This window comes from Hylobates moloch, unplaced genomic scaffold, assembly GCF_009828535.3.
Source record: "Hylobates moloch isolate HMO894 unplaced genomic scaffold, HMol_V3 SCAFFOLD_7, whole genome shotgun sequence".
In the NCBI taxonomy this organism is placed as follows: Eukaryota; Metazoa; Chordata; class Mammalia; order Primates; family Hylobatidae; genus Hylobates; species Hylobates moloch.
The window spans coordinates 64,292,342-64,311,520 of NW_026652282.1; the positions used below are offsets into that span (position 1 = coordinate 64,292,342).

Below are 19,179 nucleotides of genomic sequence, written 5' to 3' on the forward strand. Positions count from 1 at the left end.
GCGCTCCTCACTTCTTCCCAGACGGGGCGGCCGGGCAGAGGCACTCCCCACTTCCCATACGATGGGTGGCCGGGCAGAGGCGCTCCTCACTTCCCAGACGATGGGTGGCCGGGCAGAGGCGCTCCTCACTTCCCAGACGATGGGTGGCCTGGCAGAGGCGCTCCTCACTTCCCAGACGGGGCGGCCGGGCAGAGGCGCTCCTCACTTCCCAGACGGGGCGGCCGGGCAGAAGCGCTCCTCACTTCCCAGACGGGGCAGCCGGGCAGAGGCGCTCCTCACTTCTTCCCGGATGGGGCGGCCGGGCAGAGGCGCTCCTCACTTCTTCCCAGACGGGGCGGCCGGGCAGAGGCGCTCCTGGGGTGAGGAATTTTTAAAAAGATATACTGATGTCTGGAGCCATACCTTAAAAGGATTTCTTAGAAATGGATTGAGTTTTTGGGTTGGAGAAACATAGGGCAAAGTTAGGCAGTACTTTTGTCACTTTGAGACTTTCTCTGTTCCTGTGCCTTGAAATAGAAACTCAGGTTCTATGTAATATCACTTCTCTAGTCCATTCTTCTTTAAGTGCTGATTCTTGCTTTCTCTTCTAGAGCTAAAGTTGCAGACAAGATCCAGCTCATCAATAATATGCTGGACAAAGTCAATGAGATGATTATTGGTGGTGGAATGGCTTTTACCTTCCTTAAGGTGCTCAACAACATGGAGGTAGGAAGCCAATGCCAAGTGGATGTGAAATAGCTCTCCATGATAATAGCAGGTTGTATAAATATAAAAAGAAAACAGTCTTTTGACATGAGCCCTGAAAATTCCCATTTTTATTTATTTTGGCAAGTCTTTCTTTTGTCTTTGCATTGTTCCTTTATATTGTATTGTGTCTGGTTCCTGTCTGCTTTGTGAGGCAGTCTTGTTCTTAGTATAGATGCTGACCTCCATCATTTTGGCTTCCCTATATAGATTGGCACTTCTCTGTTTGATGAAGAGGGAGCCAAGATTGTCAAAGACCTAATGTCCAAAGCTGAGAAGAATGGTGTGAAGATTACCTTGCCTGTTGACTTTGTCACTGCTGACAAGTTTGATGAGAATGCCAAGACTGGCCAAGCCACTGTGGCTTCTGGCATACCTGCTGGCTGGATGGTGAGTCACTTGAGTGGGTTGGTAGTGTGAGTGAACAGAAACTCTGTGGTATCATTTATTCACTGATTCAGCCAATCAACAAGCATTTTAAAACAATCTATATAGGAGATCTGTCAGAGAGGGCTCTGCGTGTTGCAGTGAGTCCCTCCTTATGGAAGAATCCATGGGAGAAAAGCAGTGCTGTTGGATTACTGGCCTTCAGTAATGCAGTAATGTGTTGCAAAACCTTTGTTGTTGCTGTTGTTGTTGTTGTTGTTGTTTTTTTTTGAGACAGAGTCTCACTGTGTCACCAGGCTGGAGTGCAGTGGCATTATCTTGGCTCACTGCAACCTCTGCCTCCCAGGTTTAAGTGATTCTTCTGCCTAACCCTCCCCAGTAGCTGGGACTACAGGTGTGCACCACCATGCCCAGCTAATTTTTGTATTTTTCATAGAGACGGGGTTTCACCATGTTGGTCAGGATGATCTCGATCTCTTAACCTCGTGATCCACCCACTTCGGCCTCCCAAAGTGCTGGGATTACAGGCGTGAGCCACTGTGCCTGGCCCATTTTTAGTTTTATCTGTTTTTTCGTCATCTGTTTAATGTGTATTAAGTACTTACTGCGTGCTGGAGATAGTGTCATGTACTTTCATGGTTTGGGTTGTTTTGGATTATGTTGCTATCTTGAAAGCTATATAAGAAAACTTTCTCATATGAAAAAATTAAGTACACTGATTACAAGCAGGGAGAAATGTAAGTGTATATTAAAGACTAATATAGTTGATTTTAGGGTACTCCAAATATCATTTTGATTGCTGTATAAAATTGTATCATGTTTTTACATGCTAGTTTGCTTATTTTTCTTTTCAGGCATTCACGTATTATTTAGTTCAGTGTTTCTCAGAGTGTGTTCCTAAGACCAGCAGTATCAGTATCATTTTTGGAACTTGTTAAAAATGCAAGTTCTTGGGCCCCACCCCAGACCTACTGAATCAGGAACTGGGGATGGGGCCAAACAGTCTGTGTTTGAATAAGCCCTCCTGGTGATTCTCATGCATGGCAAAGTTTGAGTACTACTGATCTAGTTCACTGTCATTCCCAACACTATTGACATCTGTTGTTTTGTGGGGGACTGTTGAATTGTAAGGTTGTTTAAAGCATCCTTGGCCACTAGATGCCAGTAGCACCCTCCCAAGTTGCAACAACAACAATATCTCTAGACATTGCCACATGCCTATCTATTGTGAAGGGGCAGCACTGACCCTGGTTGAGAACCATTGAGCTAGTTTTCACTAACATAAATAGTGTGGCTAAGAATGTCTTTATTAAATAACTTTTGAGGTTTTCCTTTAGACTTGTGATCTTCCATACAGTAGAATTTTTGAGTACAAAGGGCATGAACAGGTTTATAATTTTAAAGACTGAAGGGTACTATTTGGTTCTAGAAGAAACTTTGGTGTGCAGCCCTGAGTTCTGGTCTTGGTGGAGGTGGTGTTTAAGTAGCTTTTCTTGATAGCTTATCTTCTCTTTCACCTCTACCCCTCAGGGCTTGGACTGTGGTCCTGAAAGCAGCAAGAAGTATGCTGAGGCTGTCACTCGGGCTAAGCAGATTGTGTGGAATGGTCCTGTGGGGGTATTTGAATGGGAAGCTTTTGCCCGGGGAACCAAAGCTCTCATGGATGAGGTGGTGAAAGCCACTTCTAGGGGTTGCATCACCATCATAGGTAAGTGGTCCTGTACAAAGCTAATACCTATATAAGCTGACAGAATTCTGATCAGAGGAAGGTGGAATGGAGAACTTCTTCGGTGTCTGTTTATTCTGGGTAAATCTTAAGAGGTAAACAGGTAGATAATTTACAGAGGAGCCTCTTGGTAAGATAGAGTTGGGGGTTTATCAGCTACCTTTTGGGTTGGGGAGCACACTGCCTTACAGTTTTGGTGCCAATCTCTTTTTTTTTCTTTTCTCTCTTTTCCCTTTTTACCTGGCTTTCATTCAATAGGTGGTGGAGACACTGCCACTTGCTGTGCCAAATGGAACACGGAGGATAAAGTCAGCCATGTGAGCACTGGGGGTGGTGCCAGTTTGGAGCTCCTGGAAGGTGAGGGTCTTCTGTTTTTTGGCTTGTTTGGGAGAAGGGTGGGACTGTGCAGTGAGAGGTGGGTAGAATGGAGTGGAGAAAGTTAGTAGGTAGTGTTGTCATTAGCAGTCATTACTAGCTGGGCAGTACAGAGGAACTTCAGATAAAGCTCCTGGCATCCACTGAGGCGGGGAGGGACAGATAGAAACTTGTTCTGAGAGTTATGGTCTAGTAGACCTGGAATCCACAATGTAAAAGTTGGCCAACTCCTGGCCATATATCCTAAAAAAGAGCTGGCATGTTATTGGGAAGGTAAAGTGGGGGAAATCTGGCTTACTGGGCCCTATAGTAATGCTGTCTATGTATGTGTGCTCTCTCAAAAACAGGTAAAGTCCTTCCTGGGGTGGATGCTCTCAGCAATATTTAGTACTTTACTGCACTAGTTCCTGTGCACAGCCCCTAAGTCAACTTAGCATTTTCTGCATCTCCACTTGGCATTAGCTAAAACCTTCCATGTCAAGATTCAGCTAGTGGTCAAGAGATGCAGTGCCAGGAACCCTTAAACAGTTGCACAGCATCTCAGCTCATCTTTACTGCACCCTGGATTTGCCTACATTCTTCAAGATCCCATTTGAATTTCTTAGTGACTAAACTATTGTGCATTCTAGAGTGCATATATTTATATTTTGCCTGTTAAAAGGAAAGTGAGCTGTGTTAGCTTAGTTCTCTTTTGATGTAGGTTATTATGATTAGCTTTGTCACTGTTTCACTTCTCAGCATGGAAACAAGATGAAATTCCATTTGTAGGTAGGGAGACAAAATTGATGATCCATTAAGTAAACAATAAAAGTGTCCATTGAAACCGTGATTTTTTTTTTTCCTGTCATACTTTGTTAGGAAGGGTGAGAATAGAATCTTGAGGAACGGATCAGATGTCTACATTGCTGAATGCAAGAAGTGGGGCAGCAGCAGTGGAGAGATGGGACAATTAGATAAATGTCTATCAAGGGCCTACTTTATGGCAGACGTTGTGCTGTGCTTTTATTCTAACTTTTATCAATTACACATGATCGTAATTTAAAAAGTCAAGGCTTATAACAAAAAAGCCCCAGCCCATTCCTCCCGTTCAAGATTCCCACTCCCCCCGTTCAAGATTCCCACTCCCCAGAGGTGACCACTTTCAATTCTTGAGTTTTTCAGGTATATACATCCATGTTTCTAAGTAATATGCTTATATTATTCACTTCTTTTTTTATTATTTTTTAAAGAAAACTATTTCATACCATGGAGGAAGGCTGTTCCACATATATTTCCACTTCTTCATTCTCTCAGTATAGTTTTGTCACACTTATAGATTAGATGAAAAGTCTACATAACTAATACAGCTGAGCTATGTAGTATGCTGTGATTAAATTTACTTATGTAACTTTTATTGTCTTTGGCTTTAACAGTGTTTCAAAAAATTTTCTTTTTCTGTGTATACCCATCGGTGATTCATTCCCAAATCTTCTAGAAGCATAAGTGTCTCAATATATTAAAACATATTGAATAATCCTTGTTAGAGTTATCCCTGCAGGAGTCCTTGGTGCTCCTTTTCCAATTTGTACTTGATGCCCTCTAGGCAAGCTGTACAGCTAGCTGTTGCTCTGATATTTCCTATAACCTCCTTGGGGATTCCTTTTACCTCCTGTGTTAGACTCCTGTTTTCTGGATTCCCCCTTTTCCCTCTTTCTTGGTCTACTTTTTGTAGAACACAAGACTCTACTAGCTTCCTGAGAAAGGGTGCCCGGGAGGCAAAATCTCTAAGACTTTGTAAGTCTGAAAATGTCTTTATTCAACCCTTATACTTGATTCCTAGTTTGGCTATATATAGAATTTTAGCCTGAGTATCACTTTTTGAGACTCGAAGCCACTGTTTCATTGTCACTATTGAGAATCTAATGGCCATTCGGATTCTTTCATCGTCTTTATAATTTTACCTTCCTGTTTCTTTCCTGTCCTTTTAATGGAGTTTTGGGAGAGAGCAGAGGTAAACATGATTTGAAAAAGCCATGTCTAACCATAAATTCTGTGCTGGCAAGATATGTATTTCACCTTTAGGGACAAAGAAATAAACTTTTGGACAGGACCACAGAGCTAGTAAGTAACAGCAGGGATTCAAGTCCAGGTTTGTCTGGTTCCAGTGGCTGAAGCTTTTCCAATGTGACTCCGTCCCTGACATGATGCTTCTAGACTATAGATGCTTCTAGACTCTATCCCTGACATGATGCTTCTAGACTGTTCTGTTTAACCCTGGATAGAATAGCAAAAGAAGATTTTGGTGGTTGCTCTAAACAAAACAAATTTGAAAGCTCAAGTTTTTTCCTCATTTGTATTTTAGTTAATACTGTACCCATATTTGTAGTTAATTTTAAATTGTACCATGTTTCTGCATACCTCTATGGGTACTCGGGAATTCTAGTCCAATTTTTGTGACTTTTTCCTACTGATTACCTTTCCTCCAACATTCTAAAAATTATTTCAAATGGAACTGAAAGAAGCATAAACTCCCATAAACCCAGCACCTAGACTCTACAATTGCCAACATTATCTATCCAACAATCTCTGACTGTACCTTTTAAGTACTTTCTACTGGACTGTTTCCAGGATCACCCCCCCATTTATTTGGGTTGTTAACCTAAAGAATGAATGGGGAATCTCCAGTCGTAAACAACTTGTCAATTAGGCAAATATTTGAGTTCCTTCTATGTGCTTAAAGACATGATAGAGGGAATATAAGAGCATTTATGTTGTGAAGGAATTTTTAACCTAACCAAAGAAGATAGTAGATAACTTGTGTGCATATAAGCTAGAACAGTATAAGGGGCCGGGCATGGTGGCTTACGCCTGTAATCCCAGGACTTTGGGAGGCCGAGGCGGGCAGATCACCTGTCAGGAGTTTGGGACCAGCCTGGCCAACATGGTGAAACCCCGTTTCTACCAAAAATACAAAAATTAGCTGGGCGTGGTGGCAGGTGCCACTGTAGTCCCAGCTATTCAGAAGGCTGAGGCAGGAGAATCACTTGAACCCGGGAGGTGGAGGTTGCAGTGAGCCGAGATCACGCTACTGCACTCCTGCCTGGGCGACAGAGCGAGACTCTACCTCAAAACAAAAACCCCAAAAAACAGTATAAGGATGTGCTTTCTAATTTGGAATTATGAGTTATTGGTAAAATATTGCAAAGGTGTATGCTTTAAGTTGTAAATTCACCTTTAACCCTAGACTATATATGTGTGTTTATATGCAGAAAAAAATAATTCCCATGTCGTAAGTGAACAACTTGGTCCTTTAGCTCAGTGTTTTCTTCTTCATTTCCAAAATTTCCCTCTAGCACAGGGGTTTACACATGATCAAAAAGGAGTATACAATGAAGACACCTTCTTCAGTCCCCTACCAGTTTCCCTCCCCAGAAGCAACCTCTGGAAGACCAGTTTCTTTCAGTCTAAGGCTATTTAGTATACATAAAGAGGCCGGGCGCAGTGGCTCATGCCTGTAATCCCAACACTTTGGGAGGCCCAGGCGGGCAGGTCATGAGGTCAGGAGATCAAGACCATCCTGGCTAACACGGTGAAACCCCGTCTCTACTAAAAATACAAAAAATTAGCTGGGTGTGATGGTGGGCGCCTGTAGTCCCAGCTACTCGTGAGGCTGAGCTCGCAGTGAGCCGAAATCGCGCCACTGCACTCCAGCCTGGGCGACAGAGTGAGACTCTGCATAAAGAGCATACCCATGTGTGTATGTCTGTATATAAATATATTAAAATGTAAATGGTGGCATACCTGCTGTTCTGTAGTTGATTAGTGTTTTCTTTCCTGCCTCTTGAATATTCCCTGTCACCTTGGATCCCTTAGAACATAGTGTGCATCACATCTTCCATTCTCCCCCCACCCCATGCTGGCTATATTCCTGTATTCCTCAGATCATAGACACTTGTTTGTTTGCTACCCATAAAAGAACTGGAGATAACAGTGTCCTCACCGCATTTACCATCATCATCAGCACATATTTTTAAAAAAATCCACGTAGAAGCTGAAGAAGGACAACAGATTTAAACCCATATTCTTTTACTTATTTTCAATTTGCTTCACTATGATGGTGTTACATGCTGATTCCAGATAAAAGCAAGTGGTTCTCTGATATATAACCATTAAACAAATCTTAATGGCTTTTGGCCATCAGAATTAATTATTACTGGTCTTTGTTCATCTCCCTTGAATCCTAAAAAATGAAAGAACACTGATAAGTTCAAATTTTTATTAACCTTGGAACAAATACAATAATTCCTTATAGTCATAAGCATTTTACAATTTTGAAAGAATTTTCACATATACCAATTGAACCCTCACAACAGCCCTGTGAGGTAGGCAGGGTAGGTGTTACTTTCCTACTACTAGTGAGAACAAGGCTAAGAGGTGAAGTAAGGTCACACAGTTGGTAAATGGAGCTAAGACTAGAACCTAGGCCTTCTGACTTGCTGCCTCCCTGAGAACATTCAAGTAATAATATCCTATGCTATATAATATTTATCTCCTATGATGTTGATCAGGTCTGTTTATACATTTTACCTGTTGTTTTTATATTACCTTTCCCTAATACTGAAAAACACTAAAACTGATACGAGACATTTGAGACACTTCTTCTCTATCACTGGACTTTCTTAGATATATCAAGCACTATCCTAAGATGAAACTTCTGTTTTGAGGATCCTTGGCTATAAATTCTAAATTATGATATGAACATTTATTTTACAAAATTCTACAAAAGTATGTTGAACTTAAGAAAAACAAAACAGGTGTGTTTATATTCTCAAACGCTTTGCCATCTTTCCCAATATGACTTTAATATGTGTATAAATGGAAAACAGGGAAAGGTGTTCAGCAACATTACAGTATTATTGGGAAACCTATGCAGAGTGCACATAAATGCAAGTTACATCACATTAATTTATTTGTTGGCCTTATAGAGGATGGAGAACCATTAGTGTCTTACTTTCCAGGTTTGATCCTGTCTTATATGTGACATCCTCAGCAACAAGCTAAAAAAATGATCTGAATTATACCAATAGCGGGGCTCAAGTAGCAGTGATCAAAACGTAATATGTATGTGGTAAAAAGGAACACTTGTTCTTCAGTGGTTTTGCCTAGGTCCAGTGTAATTACTTATCAAAACATGTTTTAAGCTACATTATCTCTCTTAAATTTAGAAATGTGAAACATGGAAGAGTTATCAACTTGGAATACAATACTAAAACTGAATATAACTGACCCAAAACTACCTGTCAAAAGCACAGTAAAGCTTAACAGGCATAAAAACTAAGGGGTAAAACCCAACTGCTCTGACATGAGTGAAAAACAGCAAATGCAAACCATCAGGTTAAAGTGAATCACAAAACATTAGGCATGTAGAGCATGTTTTAAGAATAGGAAAACGACACTGAGCTGTATTACCAGGAATAATATTTTTAAAATTCCAGGTATGGCCTTTTACATTTAACAGCAATGGAGAGAAACAAGCATATGGGGCAGGTGCAGAAAATGAATGGGATCTAGAAAGGGAGTTGAGTTTGGGAGTTAAGGAAGGCAAAGAAACAAATACATTCAAAATGGATTTAGAATCTCTCCTCTAAATCCACCCTTTCCAAAAAATGTTTCCTATATTGAGAGATTTGGTAAAAATAAAAAAGCTAGTGACAGTAAGTATATTACTTATAAAATAAAGTAGTATTTAAATGTAGATCAGAAATTATGCTGTTAAATCTGCTGACTAGGCTATAGAACCTGAAAAGTGCCATCAGTGATAGAAGGCAGAAAAGTGTCTCAAAAACAGAATTGCCATACTAGGACTCAACATTAATGAAACTATTAAGAAACAAGTACTTAACTGTTTGTAATTGAAGCCTACTGAAAAACACGTTTGTATGTTTACTAAAGAGATCTAACAGTTTTAACTGACGAAAAATACTGCAGCTACATTTCAGTCTTTTAAGGTAAAACAAGATCTAGAATATTCTAGTTCAGTATACTGGGCTCAAAACCAACTTTCCTTTTGAAATGCATCTAGACTAGACTATATTCCTTACATAATATCATTGTCATCATCATCTTCATGTTTTCTCTTCAGTGGGTTTGCTTCATTGGCCGTGTTCTGTGACGAAACCATGTTGGTGGTAATAAGAATATTTTTGGGCCCAATCATTGAAGGATTAATCAGAACATTTTGAACTGCAGTTGTTGCAGGAACTGTAAACAGAGAAGCCCCCCCAAAACCAGGCTATGAATTACCCAGAATCCAAAACATATGATAAAAAGTATACAACAAAGCTGAATGTAATTCTAATACCAATTTCAATAGCATGAAGTGCAACTATATCACAGAAGAAACATAGGTACTTATACTGCAATGAGTTGAATTAAATTTTAAAAAATCTTTACTTTTAATTGGCAAATAATAATTGTGTATTTTTAAATTATTATTTTTTTGAGACAGTGTCTTGCTCTGTCGTCCAAGCTGGCATGATCTTGGCTCACTGCAACCTCCGCCTCCTGAGTTCAAGTGATTCTTGTGCCTCAGGTTCCCAAGTAGCTGGGATTATAGGCGTGTGCCACCATACCTGGCTAATTTTTGTATTTTCAGTAGAGACGGGGTTTCACCACGTTGGCCAGGCTGGTCTCGAACTCCTGGCCTCAAGTGATCCTCCCGCCTCGGTCTCCCAAAGTGCTGGGATTACAGGTGTGAGCCATTGCACCCTGCCGATAATTGTGTATATTTATGGGATATAATGTGATGTTCTGATCTATGTATAGATAAAGATTAAATCAAACATATCTAGTACAAGGTTGAAGAAGTTCTGTTGTATTTTAACAACCTAGAATTTCAATTTAGTCATGGGAAACTGCACTGGATTCATCATGCAACATACTAAACAAAGGCCTATGTTCAAGGTCAGGAATCACTTCCCTAATAGGCCAGTAAGTTGTTTATTGTGTTGTTATTGCTTATTATTGTGTTATTATTGCTTATTATTACGTAAGTTGCTTATTGTGTGGTTAGGTTTCAGAAGATACAAAATCTAGACATACACATTAGTAAACTGTGCTATGACAGAATTCTACTTATTCCAATCTGTGTGTGTGTGTATCCTATGAAGTAAAGGTACAATTTCACTTGAATTTACATTTATGTTCTGGATTGCATACACATATTCATCACTAAGTTTGGTCGCTTTCTTGAGCTTTTACCTTAACTACTTTTCCTTGAAGATGCCTTATATTTGTGGAACCTGTTTAGTTGACGGTGTTCTTTGAAAATCTGATGAACACACTGAATACTCTTTCCCTCCTCCCCAAAACGTTACATATATAGTAGTCCCCCCTTATCTGCAGTTTCAGCTACTTGCGGTCAACTGCGATCCAAAAATAGATGAGTACAGTACAGTTAAGATACTTTGAGAGATCACACTCACATATATTTTATTACAGTATGTTGTTGTAATTGTTTTTTAATTATTGTTAATTTCTTGCCGTGCCTAATTTATAAATTAAACCTTATAATTTAGAAAGTTTATAAATTTAAAGGTTGTAAATTTAACTGGGGGTCTTGGAATAATCCCTCAAGGATAAGGGGGGAGACTATGTTAAAATTTCACAGAATTTTAGAGGGCTCATAGGTCCCTCTGAAGAACCCTCATTTGCAGCATTACTGCCACCTTCCTGTTGGGTATTAAAACAATTTACCTCTTGCTATAGGAATACAAACGGTTCTACAATTTCAAATTATTCACAAATTCTGTCTCCCACCCCCAATCACATTACCTGGTTTGACAGGTGTGGACTGAGAAGGTGGAATCTGCACCGTAAATCTTTGGCTTGTCACTGACATTGGAGTTGCAACTTTATTTGGGACAGACACCGTTTGTGGGGTTGCTGTATTTACAATAAACAGACCATGTTTGTTAGGTGACTTATACAGATTTATATTCTACACTCAGCTTACTGCAAACTATTTTCAAAGCAAAGGAAACTAATAAAAGGTGAGGAAAAAGTCATTAGAAATAAGAGCAAAACAACCTTAAAAAAATTTACAAGCTTGTTTAGATGTTACAAAATTCAGTATACAATAGTGGTAAAGAATGTAGGCTCTGTAGCCTACCTGCTTGAGTTTGAATCCAGGCTCTCACCTACTAGCTGAGTGTCCTTGGGCAAGTTATTTAAATTTTTGTGCCTCAGTTTTCTCCTCTTTAAAATGGGGGATAATATCACCCATTTCATATAATTATTGTGAAAATTAAGTAAAAATAATCCCTGTAAAACTCTTCAAACAGCATCTGGTACATAGTAAGCACTGAGATTTAGCTGGATGAAGACATAAAGATGAGAGTTTAACCTACCAGAATAAAGACCCAGGTTTTTATTTATTATCTTAGTTGGCACTTTTAATCTTGGTCACTTGCTGAGAATCGGAAGATGTCATCTATGCCCATGAAACTGAAGCAGAGATCAAATACACCCCTTGAGGTCTCCAGGTGGGCCCAGAAAATTTATTCCCTTTCTGTGTTCAGATACTTTTTAGCAGAAAAATATCTTGGAGATAACCTAGTCTAAACCCCCAGTCATCTAAATTCTACCCATTATTCCAAGGTACAACTCAAATACTACCCCGTTTTATAAAACTTTCCTTAATTTTCTCAGTTAAACATCTTATATCCTGCCTCTGAGGTTCCCTTAACGTGATAGTCATTATTATTATTATCTTATCTCACTGACTAGATTACAAGCCTTGGCTAACATTTTTCATCCTTGTGAGCATATGGCTCTTTTACCTTGCTCCTAATAGGTACTCAACAAATGTTTGCTTAATAAATATATTTTGCAAGACTCAAAGACTTTATATACTGACATCATCACTCTCTCAAAAAATACATTTATGGAAGTGTATCCATTTCCCATTTTTCATTTGGGGATGCAGGCTTTCCAATACATCCCTTCCCCCCTGGAACCAGCAGTCTACCCAGAGATAGAGTTGCTGAGGACACTACAATTATCATCATTTCTAGAGACAAAGGTGAAGAAAGTCTAAGGGAATAAAGCCCAAAGGTACCAAGAAATCTGGGTTTTACTGCTTTCTCTCCCAAACACAGGAGGTGGAACTTCCTCTAAAATATCTCCATCCCTAGGTAAGTTTTCCCATGTATTAAGGATCAGTTCAAAGAATTTGGTGAAGCGTAATGAAGCAATGTAAGTATTTTATTTTATAAAGAAAAAAGAAAGCTCACAGTAGGTGGATGTTTTCTTGGCCTAAGGATTGTTAATACATTTAAGTAGGTATGGAGTTCAGGCTTCAAAACTGAACACATTAGACTGTAGATGGAGCCTCCCCCAACTGAACAGAGTAAATACTCAGGTCTTAAGTCTATATAAATCATTTTAATTTTTTTTTTGAGACAGAGTCTTACTCTGTCACCCAAGCTGGAGTGCAGTGGCATGATCTTGGCTCACTGTAACCTCCGCCTCTTGGGTTCAAGCGATTCTCGTGCCTCAGCCTCCCGAGTAGCTGGGATTACAGGCGTGAGCCAACGTGCCCTGGTCAACTTGCTTTAGGTTACGTTTAAAACCTGCACTTTAGGCCTCACGTGGTGGCTCACACCTGTAATCCTAGCACTTTGGGCGGGCGGGGCAGGCAGCACACCTGAGGCCTGGAGTTCACACCAGCCTGGCCAACATGGTGAAATCCCGCCTCTTTAAAAAACAAAAACCAAAATTAGCCTGGTGTGGTGACACACACCTGTAATCCCAGCTACTCGGGAGGCTGAGGCAGGAGAATTGCTTGAACCCAGGAGGCAGAGGTTGCAGTGAGCCAAGATTGTGCCATTGCACTCCAGCCTGGGTGACAGAGCGAGACTCTGTCTCCCAAAAAAAAAAAAAAAAAAACTTGCATCTTTAAAACTAATAGGCATTTTTTGGTAGTGCCCTGACTCTAGATTTTAACAATCTCTGAAGTATGTACAACAAATGTCTAGCTAGGAATAAAAATCACAACTGATAACTAAAATTGGTTAACCTGCCTAACACACGAAACTGATTACCAGCCTAGGGGTTTAAAAAAGCTGGTATTCATTTAAGTAATGTGAACCCACATACAAACAGTATATGATGAAAATTTACAAAGATTATAATGCAGATTTCTGTCCAAAATGGTCACAGGTAGGTAGTTAGACATGTACAACTAATACTATACCAAACTGGTTTTACAATGCTGAAATGCAAATTTACATCCTGAGAATATCAAGAGGGGGTTTACACACCTCAAAAATCAAATGCTGTTTATACCTGAGCTATATGACAGCTATAGGACTCAAGTTATAAGCAATAAGAGCCAATAAATAAATACTGGTGAAAAGGGACTTTTCTGAAAATACTTTGATTACTAGACTATGCAAGAAACCTAGCAAGAACATAGGGAAAAAAAAAGGAAATCTAAGTCCATTATTTGTTTTCCTTATTATCTAAACAACGATATTAAAAAGAAACAAATAATGGTTTCTAAATACCATTCTCCACTAAAAGGAACCAGAGCTCTTTGGACAAGTGGATGATTCTAGGACCTGGGCGGAAAAATATAAAGATGAGTTTGGAACATCTTGTTGCATCAGAAAGCAAGAAATGATCACAGAATGATGCAGATAATGTCAAAAGGACACAGGAAACAGCTTGAAGGGGCTCCCACTGACCAATCTAAAACAATCAGTACTATGTTTTAAAAAGGTTAGTATTAAAAACAATTTTCTTCTTTGAGATCCTTAAGATTTTTGTACACCTTAATCTTCTTTCTACTGTATTCTCTTATCAATTTATTTGGAAATTTAAATTTCTAATAAGTAGTCTACTGCCATAAGTGTGTGTGGCACCTTATAGAAGGCGTAAAGTACACAGCTAAGAGTAAACTCCTGTTTTTGGTATCAGAGTTTATACCAACAACAATGGGGGCAATGTCCAATTTTATATTTGAGATCAGACGTTCCTTGTGGCCTTCTCATTTTGAAATCCAGTAACATGTATGTTTATAGCTTTACTAGAGGCTGAGTAAAATTATTAATAGTAACACATACACAAGAATTTCTGATTCACTTTTTGACTTGCATTATAGTTCAAAACCAAGTGCTGAGGCACTGCTTTACCAGCCAGAAATGCCATTGTCTCCTCTCACTTACCTATAGTAGTAGTAGGTTTGCTACTAACAGCACCAACACTTAATCGTGGAACTAGTCTCCCTTGGTTAGGTCCCTAGGGGATTTAAAAAACAAATTTAATGTTAAGATGTGACACCTAAGTTTACCAGGAATGAAATTAGGATTGCTGATGTAAATGATTATGGATAATCCATGGCAAGAAAGTCCTGTTTTTGTTCTGTCAGTGTTCTAAATCCAACATTTAATCTGGGGTTTGCATAAACATATATACATGTCTTTATATAAAAATAGATATGAATACATATATAATCTTATGCAGTATTAAAGTTTAAGACAGCTGTTATCCCCATTCAAATAAGACTCTAACTACTTTGTGATTTTTAATCTTAACTGGTCAATTTCTTAACCCAGAAAAGAATAAAACTCTTAGAGTGGAACTTCAGAAAAGGCAGCCTATTATGGGGAGAACTTTTTCAGTGGTGGGAGAGCTTTATGTCATATTTTAGAAAGCTGGCCTAATTCCTGATGGTATAATTTCCTCTGTTATTAGGCCTCACTAAAAAACTATGATATAGTGGAAAGATTGGGAGTTATGAGGCTTGGAATCAGTCCTAGCTTTGCTACTAACTTCATAAATGAGTTCAGGCCCTGCTTCCTGATGTGAAAAGTGACTGTTGAGTTAGATGAACACTAAAGTTCCATCTAGCTCGAAAATTTTTTAAAATTAAAAAAATTCTAGTAAGTTATCTTAACCTTTAATCTACTATACTAGCTACAAGAATTTGCTTTTCACAAAGTCCCCTATCATATTCCATCTTTTAAAAAAAGAAAAGACTAAAATTTCTTACCTTTTTAATTAAGGACTTCAGCCTATAGTTTGGAGCTGTTAAGCAGTATCTGTCAGGTGGCAGTCTAGGTCCTGCATATGGCTTAATCAGTGGCAAAGGGGTTTGATTTTTCTGCCTTGCGATATCCAGTAAAAACTTAAAAAAAAATCCTTATTAGAACTACAGTTAAAAAAAAATGTAAGTAAAAATAACTTCAAATCAAAGTTTGCTCACATCTCTTGGGGGAGGAGAGGTAAAAGATTGGTCAGCACGACACTGGATTGCCAGTCTCACATCATCTGCATCAACATTAGGTTTCTTAGCATGGCTCGAATAAATTTTTGCATCATCCAGAATTGTAGTCACATAACCTTTAAGAACAAAACAATCTTTTCTTAAACATATGAAGACAGCTTAATATTTATGGCTACTTGTCTTAATAAAACTTTCCGCTAATTTGTAGACGGTTTATAAATTTTGTGGTTTTTTGTAGAGACAGGGTCTCACTATGTTGCCTAGGCATAACTCAAACTCCTGGCCTCCCCGCGTCAGCCTCCCGAAGTGCTGAGATTACAGGTGTAAGCTACTGTGCCCAGCTTAAATGCTGATTTTAATAAGTAATTGTCCTGTCTATATGATCAGTTTTAAACAGATATCACAGTGTGAATACTACTGTCCCCTAGCTTGAGCTCCTTTAGTTCTTTAGGCTGAATTCTATGACACTAACTGTTACATAATTTGGTTGAAGATGTTCTTACAAGGCTGGGCGCGGTAGCTCACGCCTGTAATCCTAGCACTTTGGGAAGCCGAGATGGGCGGATCACTTGAGTCAGTAGTTCGAGGCCAGCCTGGGCAATATGGCGAAACTCCCTTTCTACTAAAAATACAACACTTAGCCAGGCGTGGTGGCAAGTGCCTGTAGTCCCAGCTTGGGAGGCTGAGGCATGAGAATCGCTTGAACCCAGGAGGCGGAGGCTGCAGTGAGCCAAGATCGCGCCGCTGCCTTCTAGCCTGGGCAACAGCGAGTCCCTGTCTCAAAAAAGAAAATAAAAGAAAATGTTCTTACGATAAAAATATCTTTTCAAGTTCACAAGTTAGGCAAGTTTTTGGTGTTTCATTAACTTACGGAAAGCAAATTCCAACATTTGATTTATAACCCTTGGTTCATACTCTGTGATTCCCATATCCTTCAGGATCTGTGCCATCACCTGTGGATTCAAATAAAAACGCCAGATGCAGAATTTGGTACTGGAAATCAAGGCTGCACTGAAGGGTAGTATTTATATTTATGATACAAGGTTCCCCTTCTTTGGGCTCCAAAGTCCTACTCACCCTTGCCCTCCCAAGTGAGTCAGTGATCACACCAAATCGCATAGTACGCTTTTGCAGAAAACTTTTATTTTTATTTTTTGGCGGGGTTGGGGGCGGGGTGTGGGGCAAAGAGAAGACAGAAGTTGGCTTCCCCAGCAGAGGTAAGTAGCTCCAGCTGGTTGTCATTTTTGGTTGTGGCAGCGGGTTAAGCTAGCATCAGAACTCTGGACGCGGAGTCAGGGCTGGCAGATAGCTAGAGACGAGGGGGAGGCAGGGGCCCGAAGCCCAGGACACAAAGCTGGGCAGCCGTTCCGCAAGCTCCGCTGGACCGCGACCCTCTGGCAGGGCTTGGCCCAAGCGGCGAGATAGGGGCCCGGGGGCCAGGGCGCATCCCCATCACCCTCTCCTCCTGACAGCCCTGACTAGACAGAAACGAGCGTGCGAGCCCACCCTCAGGCCCTCGGCGTGGCCCTGCCTCGCAGGTCCCTGGCTGCACCTGGCTTCGCGCTCCGCTGCTCATCCTTCGCACTTACCAAGGCATCTCTCGGAGCGTTCTTGGGAGGCGCCATCTTGCCCGACTCCATGTTATCCAGCCCCTCGTCATCCGCGGAGAGAGAGGAGAGAGAAGAGCTCGCGGGCTCCTCGCTCAGGCTCCACCCCTGCGGGGAGCGGGAGGAGGGAAACGGAAGGCGGGGTTACGTGCCAGCCGCCGGGGGCCGGAGTTTCAGCAAGCCGCTCGCCAGGGGAAGAGACGCGCTCGGGCGCCCGAGCTCAGGATTGGAAGAGGCAGGTAACCATTCCCCGTGGAGCCTGCTGGGGGCTGAAAGAAGTAGAGGAGCCCAGAAGCTCGACTTCCCAGAGTTGTTTCTCGGCAAAGGGCACCAAGTGGGCCAACCTCACCTTTGCGGGGGTCCCTCCTCACACCTCCACGGCTACCACCTTTGCCCCTTTCGGCTTCCCGAAATTCCAGACCCAGTCAGTGTTAGGGCTGCTTGGTCCAACACAGTTGGACCCGTTACATTTGAATGTCACATCAACAAGGAATACACTTTTAGTATAAGTATATCCCAGATTTGCACAGGCCATACTTATGCTACGAAATAATTGTTCTGATATTCATATTTAACCGGGTGTACCGAATTTTTATTAGCTAAATCTGGCAATCCTACCCAATAGCTTGCTCTCCCCCACAGCAAGACTTTGGTCAGCCCTTGTCACACTCAAAGCCCTACCGTGGCTGCCCATTTCACACTGATGAAAAACTAAAGCCTTCACTCGGCCCGTTAGAGACCCTCTAGCCTCTCTTGGCCCCGGAGCAGCTTCCCGTCTCCCTGCTGAGGCCAACACAGGACCCTTCCTTGCCTCCCAGTTACACCCTTCCCAGCCCCTCCCCCACAGAACAGCCCGAATGACTTTTCGTGAGAACCTACCATCCAGCCCCAGTGACTTTCAAAAATGTGCGTCAGTTAACTATCTCTGGCTTAAAATGTCGCAGATAACTCATTCTTACCCTCCACATCCACCAACGCCCTAGGATTCTCCATCTCAGGAACAGGAACCGTGACTCACCCAGGCCAGAAACGGAGCAGGCAGCCATATTGGCGCTTTCCCTCACAATACACAATCTGGCAACAAGTCTTGTCCGGATGACCTCCCAAAGTTCTATCCATGTCTCCACATCTCCATCCAGTGCTACTATGCTAACGAGTCCAAGCCAACATCCTTACTCACCAAGATTACAGAAATATGCTCCTCAAATAGTGTCCCCCCACATTCCTTACACAGCTAGACGGACCTTTCAGTCATAAATCCAATCATTATTTTCCTTAAAACCCTCCAGTGGCTCTCCTCACAAACACATACACAAATACACACTAATTTCCCAGGCTTAGCGGGCCCTTCAGTTTTGTGGCGCAGCTCACCTCATCAGACTCATCAGAATCAGCCGTCCACCTGGCCGCCATCTTGAAGTTTGGGCAGGAACCCCCCCCCCTCCAAGAACCATGTGTTCTCAATACATTGTTTCCAGTGAGAGCACGTGCTCTCACGCTGAGCTAGTGCCTTTACCCACTCTTACTGTGGCCAACCTCTGTGTAAAACTAGTAACAGTCCCTTGCTTTTGAATATTTGTAAGGTACATTTAAAAATAGGTGGGGGCCAGGCACGGTGGCTCACGCCTGTAATCCCAGCACTTTGGGAGCCGAGGCGGGCGGATCACTTAACGTCAGGAGTTTGAGATCAGTTTGGCCAACGTGGTGAAACCCTGTCTCTACTAAAAATACAAAATTTAGCCAGGCATGGCAGCGCACGCCTGTAGTCCCAGCTACTTAGGAGGCTGAGGCAGGAGAATCGCTGGAACCCAGGAGGTGGAGGTTGCAGTGAGTCGAGATTGCGCCACTGCACTCCAGCCTGGGCGACAGAGCGAGACTCCATCTCCAAGAAATAAATAAAATAAAATAAAAATACGTGGTATATTTGCAGGGTACAACATTTAAGACTACTTTAAAATACCCTAGTAAAAGAAAGCCTCTCTCACCTGTTCCAGCCACTGATGTCACTTTCACAGAAGGCACCATTGTTTGTCAGTTTCTATTCTGTGCAATTTACAAATAGTATCTTGTTT

At 41.2% G+C, this 19,179-nt stretch overlaps 2 protein-coding genes across 2 annotated transcripts in view; one reads left to right on the forward strand and one right to left on the reverse strand.

Annotated features, from left to right (window-relative positions):
- The window catches only part of PGK1 (phosphoglycerate kinase 1), a 23,342-nt gene extending 19,281 nt beyond the window's left edge, over positions 1–4,061 (forward strand). The window contains exons 7-11 of the mRNA XM_032757212.2: positions 591–705; positions 955–1,134; positions 2,662–2,839; positions 3,116–3,214; positions 3,580–4,061. Of these exons, the coding sequence (XP_032613103.1) occupies positions 591–705; positions 955–1,134; positions 2,662–2,839; positions 3,116–3,214; positions 3,580–3,620 (613 nt within the window). The 3' untranslated portion in view covers positions 3,621–4,061. The remainder of the gene's footprint in view (positions 1–590; positions 706–954; positions 1,135–2,661; positions 2,840–3,115; positions 3,215–3,579) is intronic.
- Positions 4,062–7,473: 3,412 nt separating this feature from the next.
- TAF9B (TATA-box binding protein associated factor 9b) lies at positions 7,474–18,559 on the reverse strand. The gene is made up of 8 exons (XM_032757214.2): positions 18,479–18,559; positions 17,090–17,215; positions 16,372–16,453; positions 15,480–15,616; positions 15,267–15,401; positions 14,440–14,512; positions 11,045–11,155; positions 7,474–9,472 (listed from the first exon to the last, which is right to left on the reverse strand). Exons 1-8 carry the CDS (start codon positions 18,518–18,520, stop codon positions 9,309–9,311), a joined length of 870 nt encoding a protein of 289 aa, XP_032613105.2. The 5' UTR covers positions 18,521–18,559; the 3' UTR covers positions 7,474–9,308.
- Between the last annotated feature and the right edge of the window lie 620 nt (positions 18,560–19,179).

Excerpts from the sequence above, each read along its gene's own strand:
- TAF9B (XM_032757214.2), bottom strand. The coding sequence starts at position 18,520 with ATGGCGGCCAGGTGGACGGCTGATTCTGATGAGTCTGATGAG. Across the intron at positions 15,617-16,371 it reads AATGTTGGAATTTGCTTTCC|GTTATGTGACTACAATTCTG; the intron begins GTAAGTTAATGA and ends TTGTTCTTAAAG. Across the intron at positions 14,513-15,266 it reads TGAAGTCCTTAATTAAAAAG|GGACCTAACCAAGGGAGACT; the intron begins GTAAGAAATTTT and ends TAAATCCCCTAG.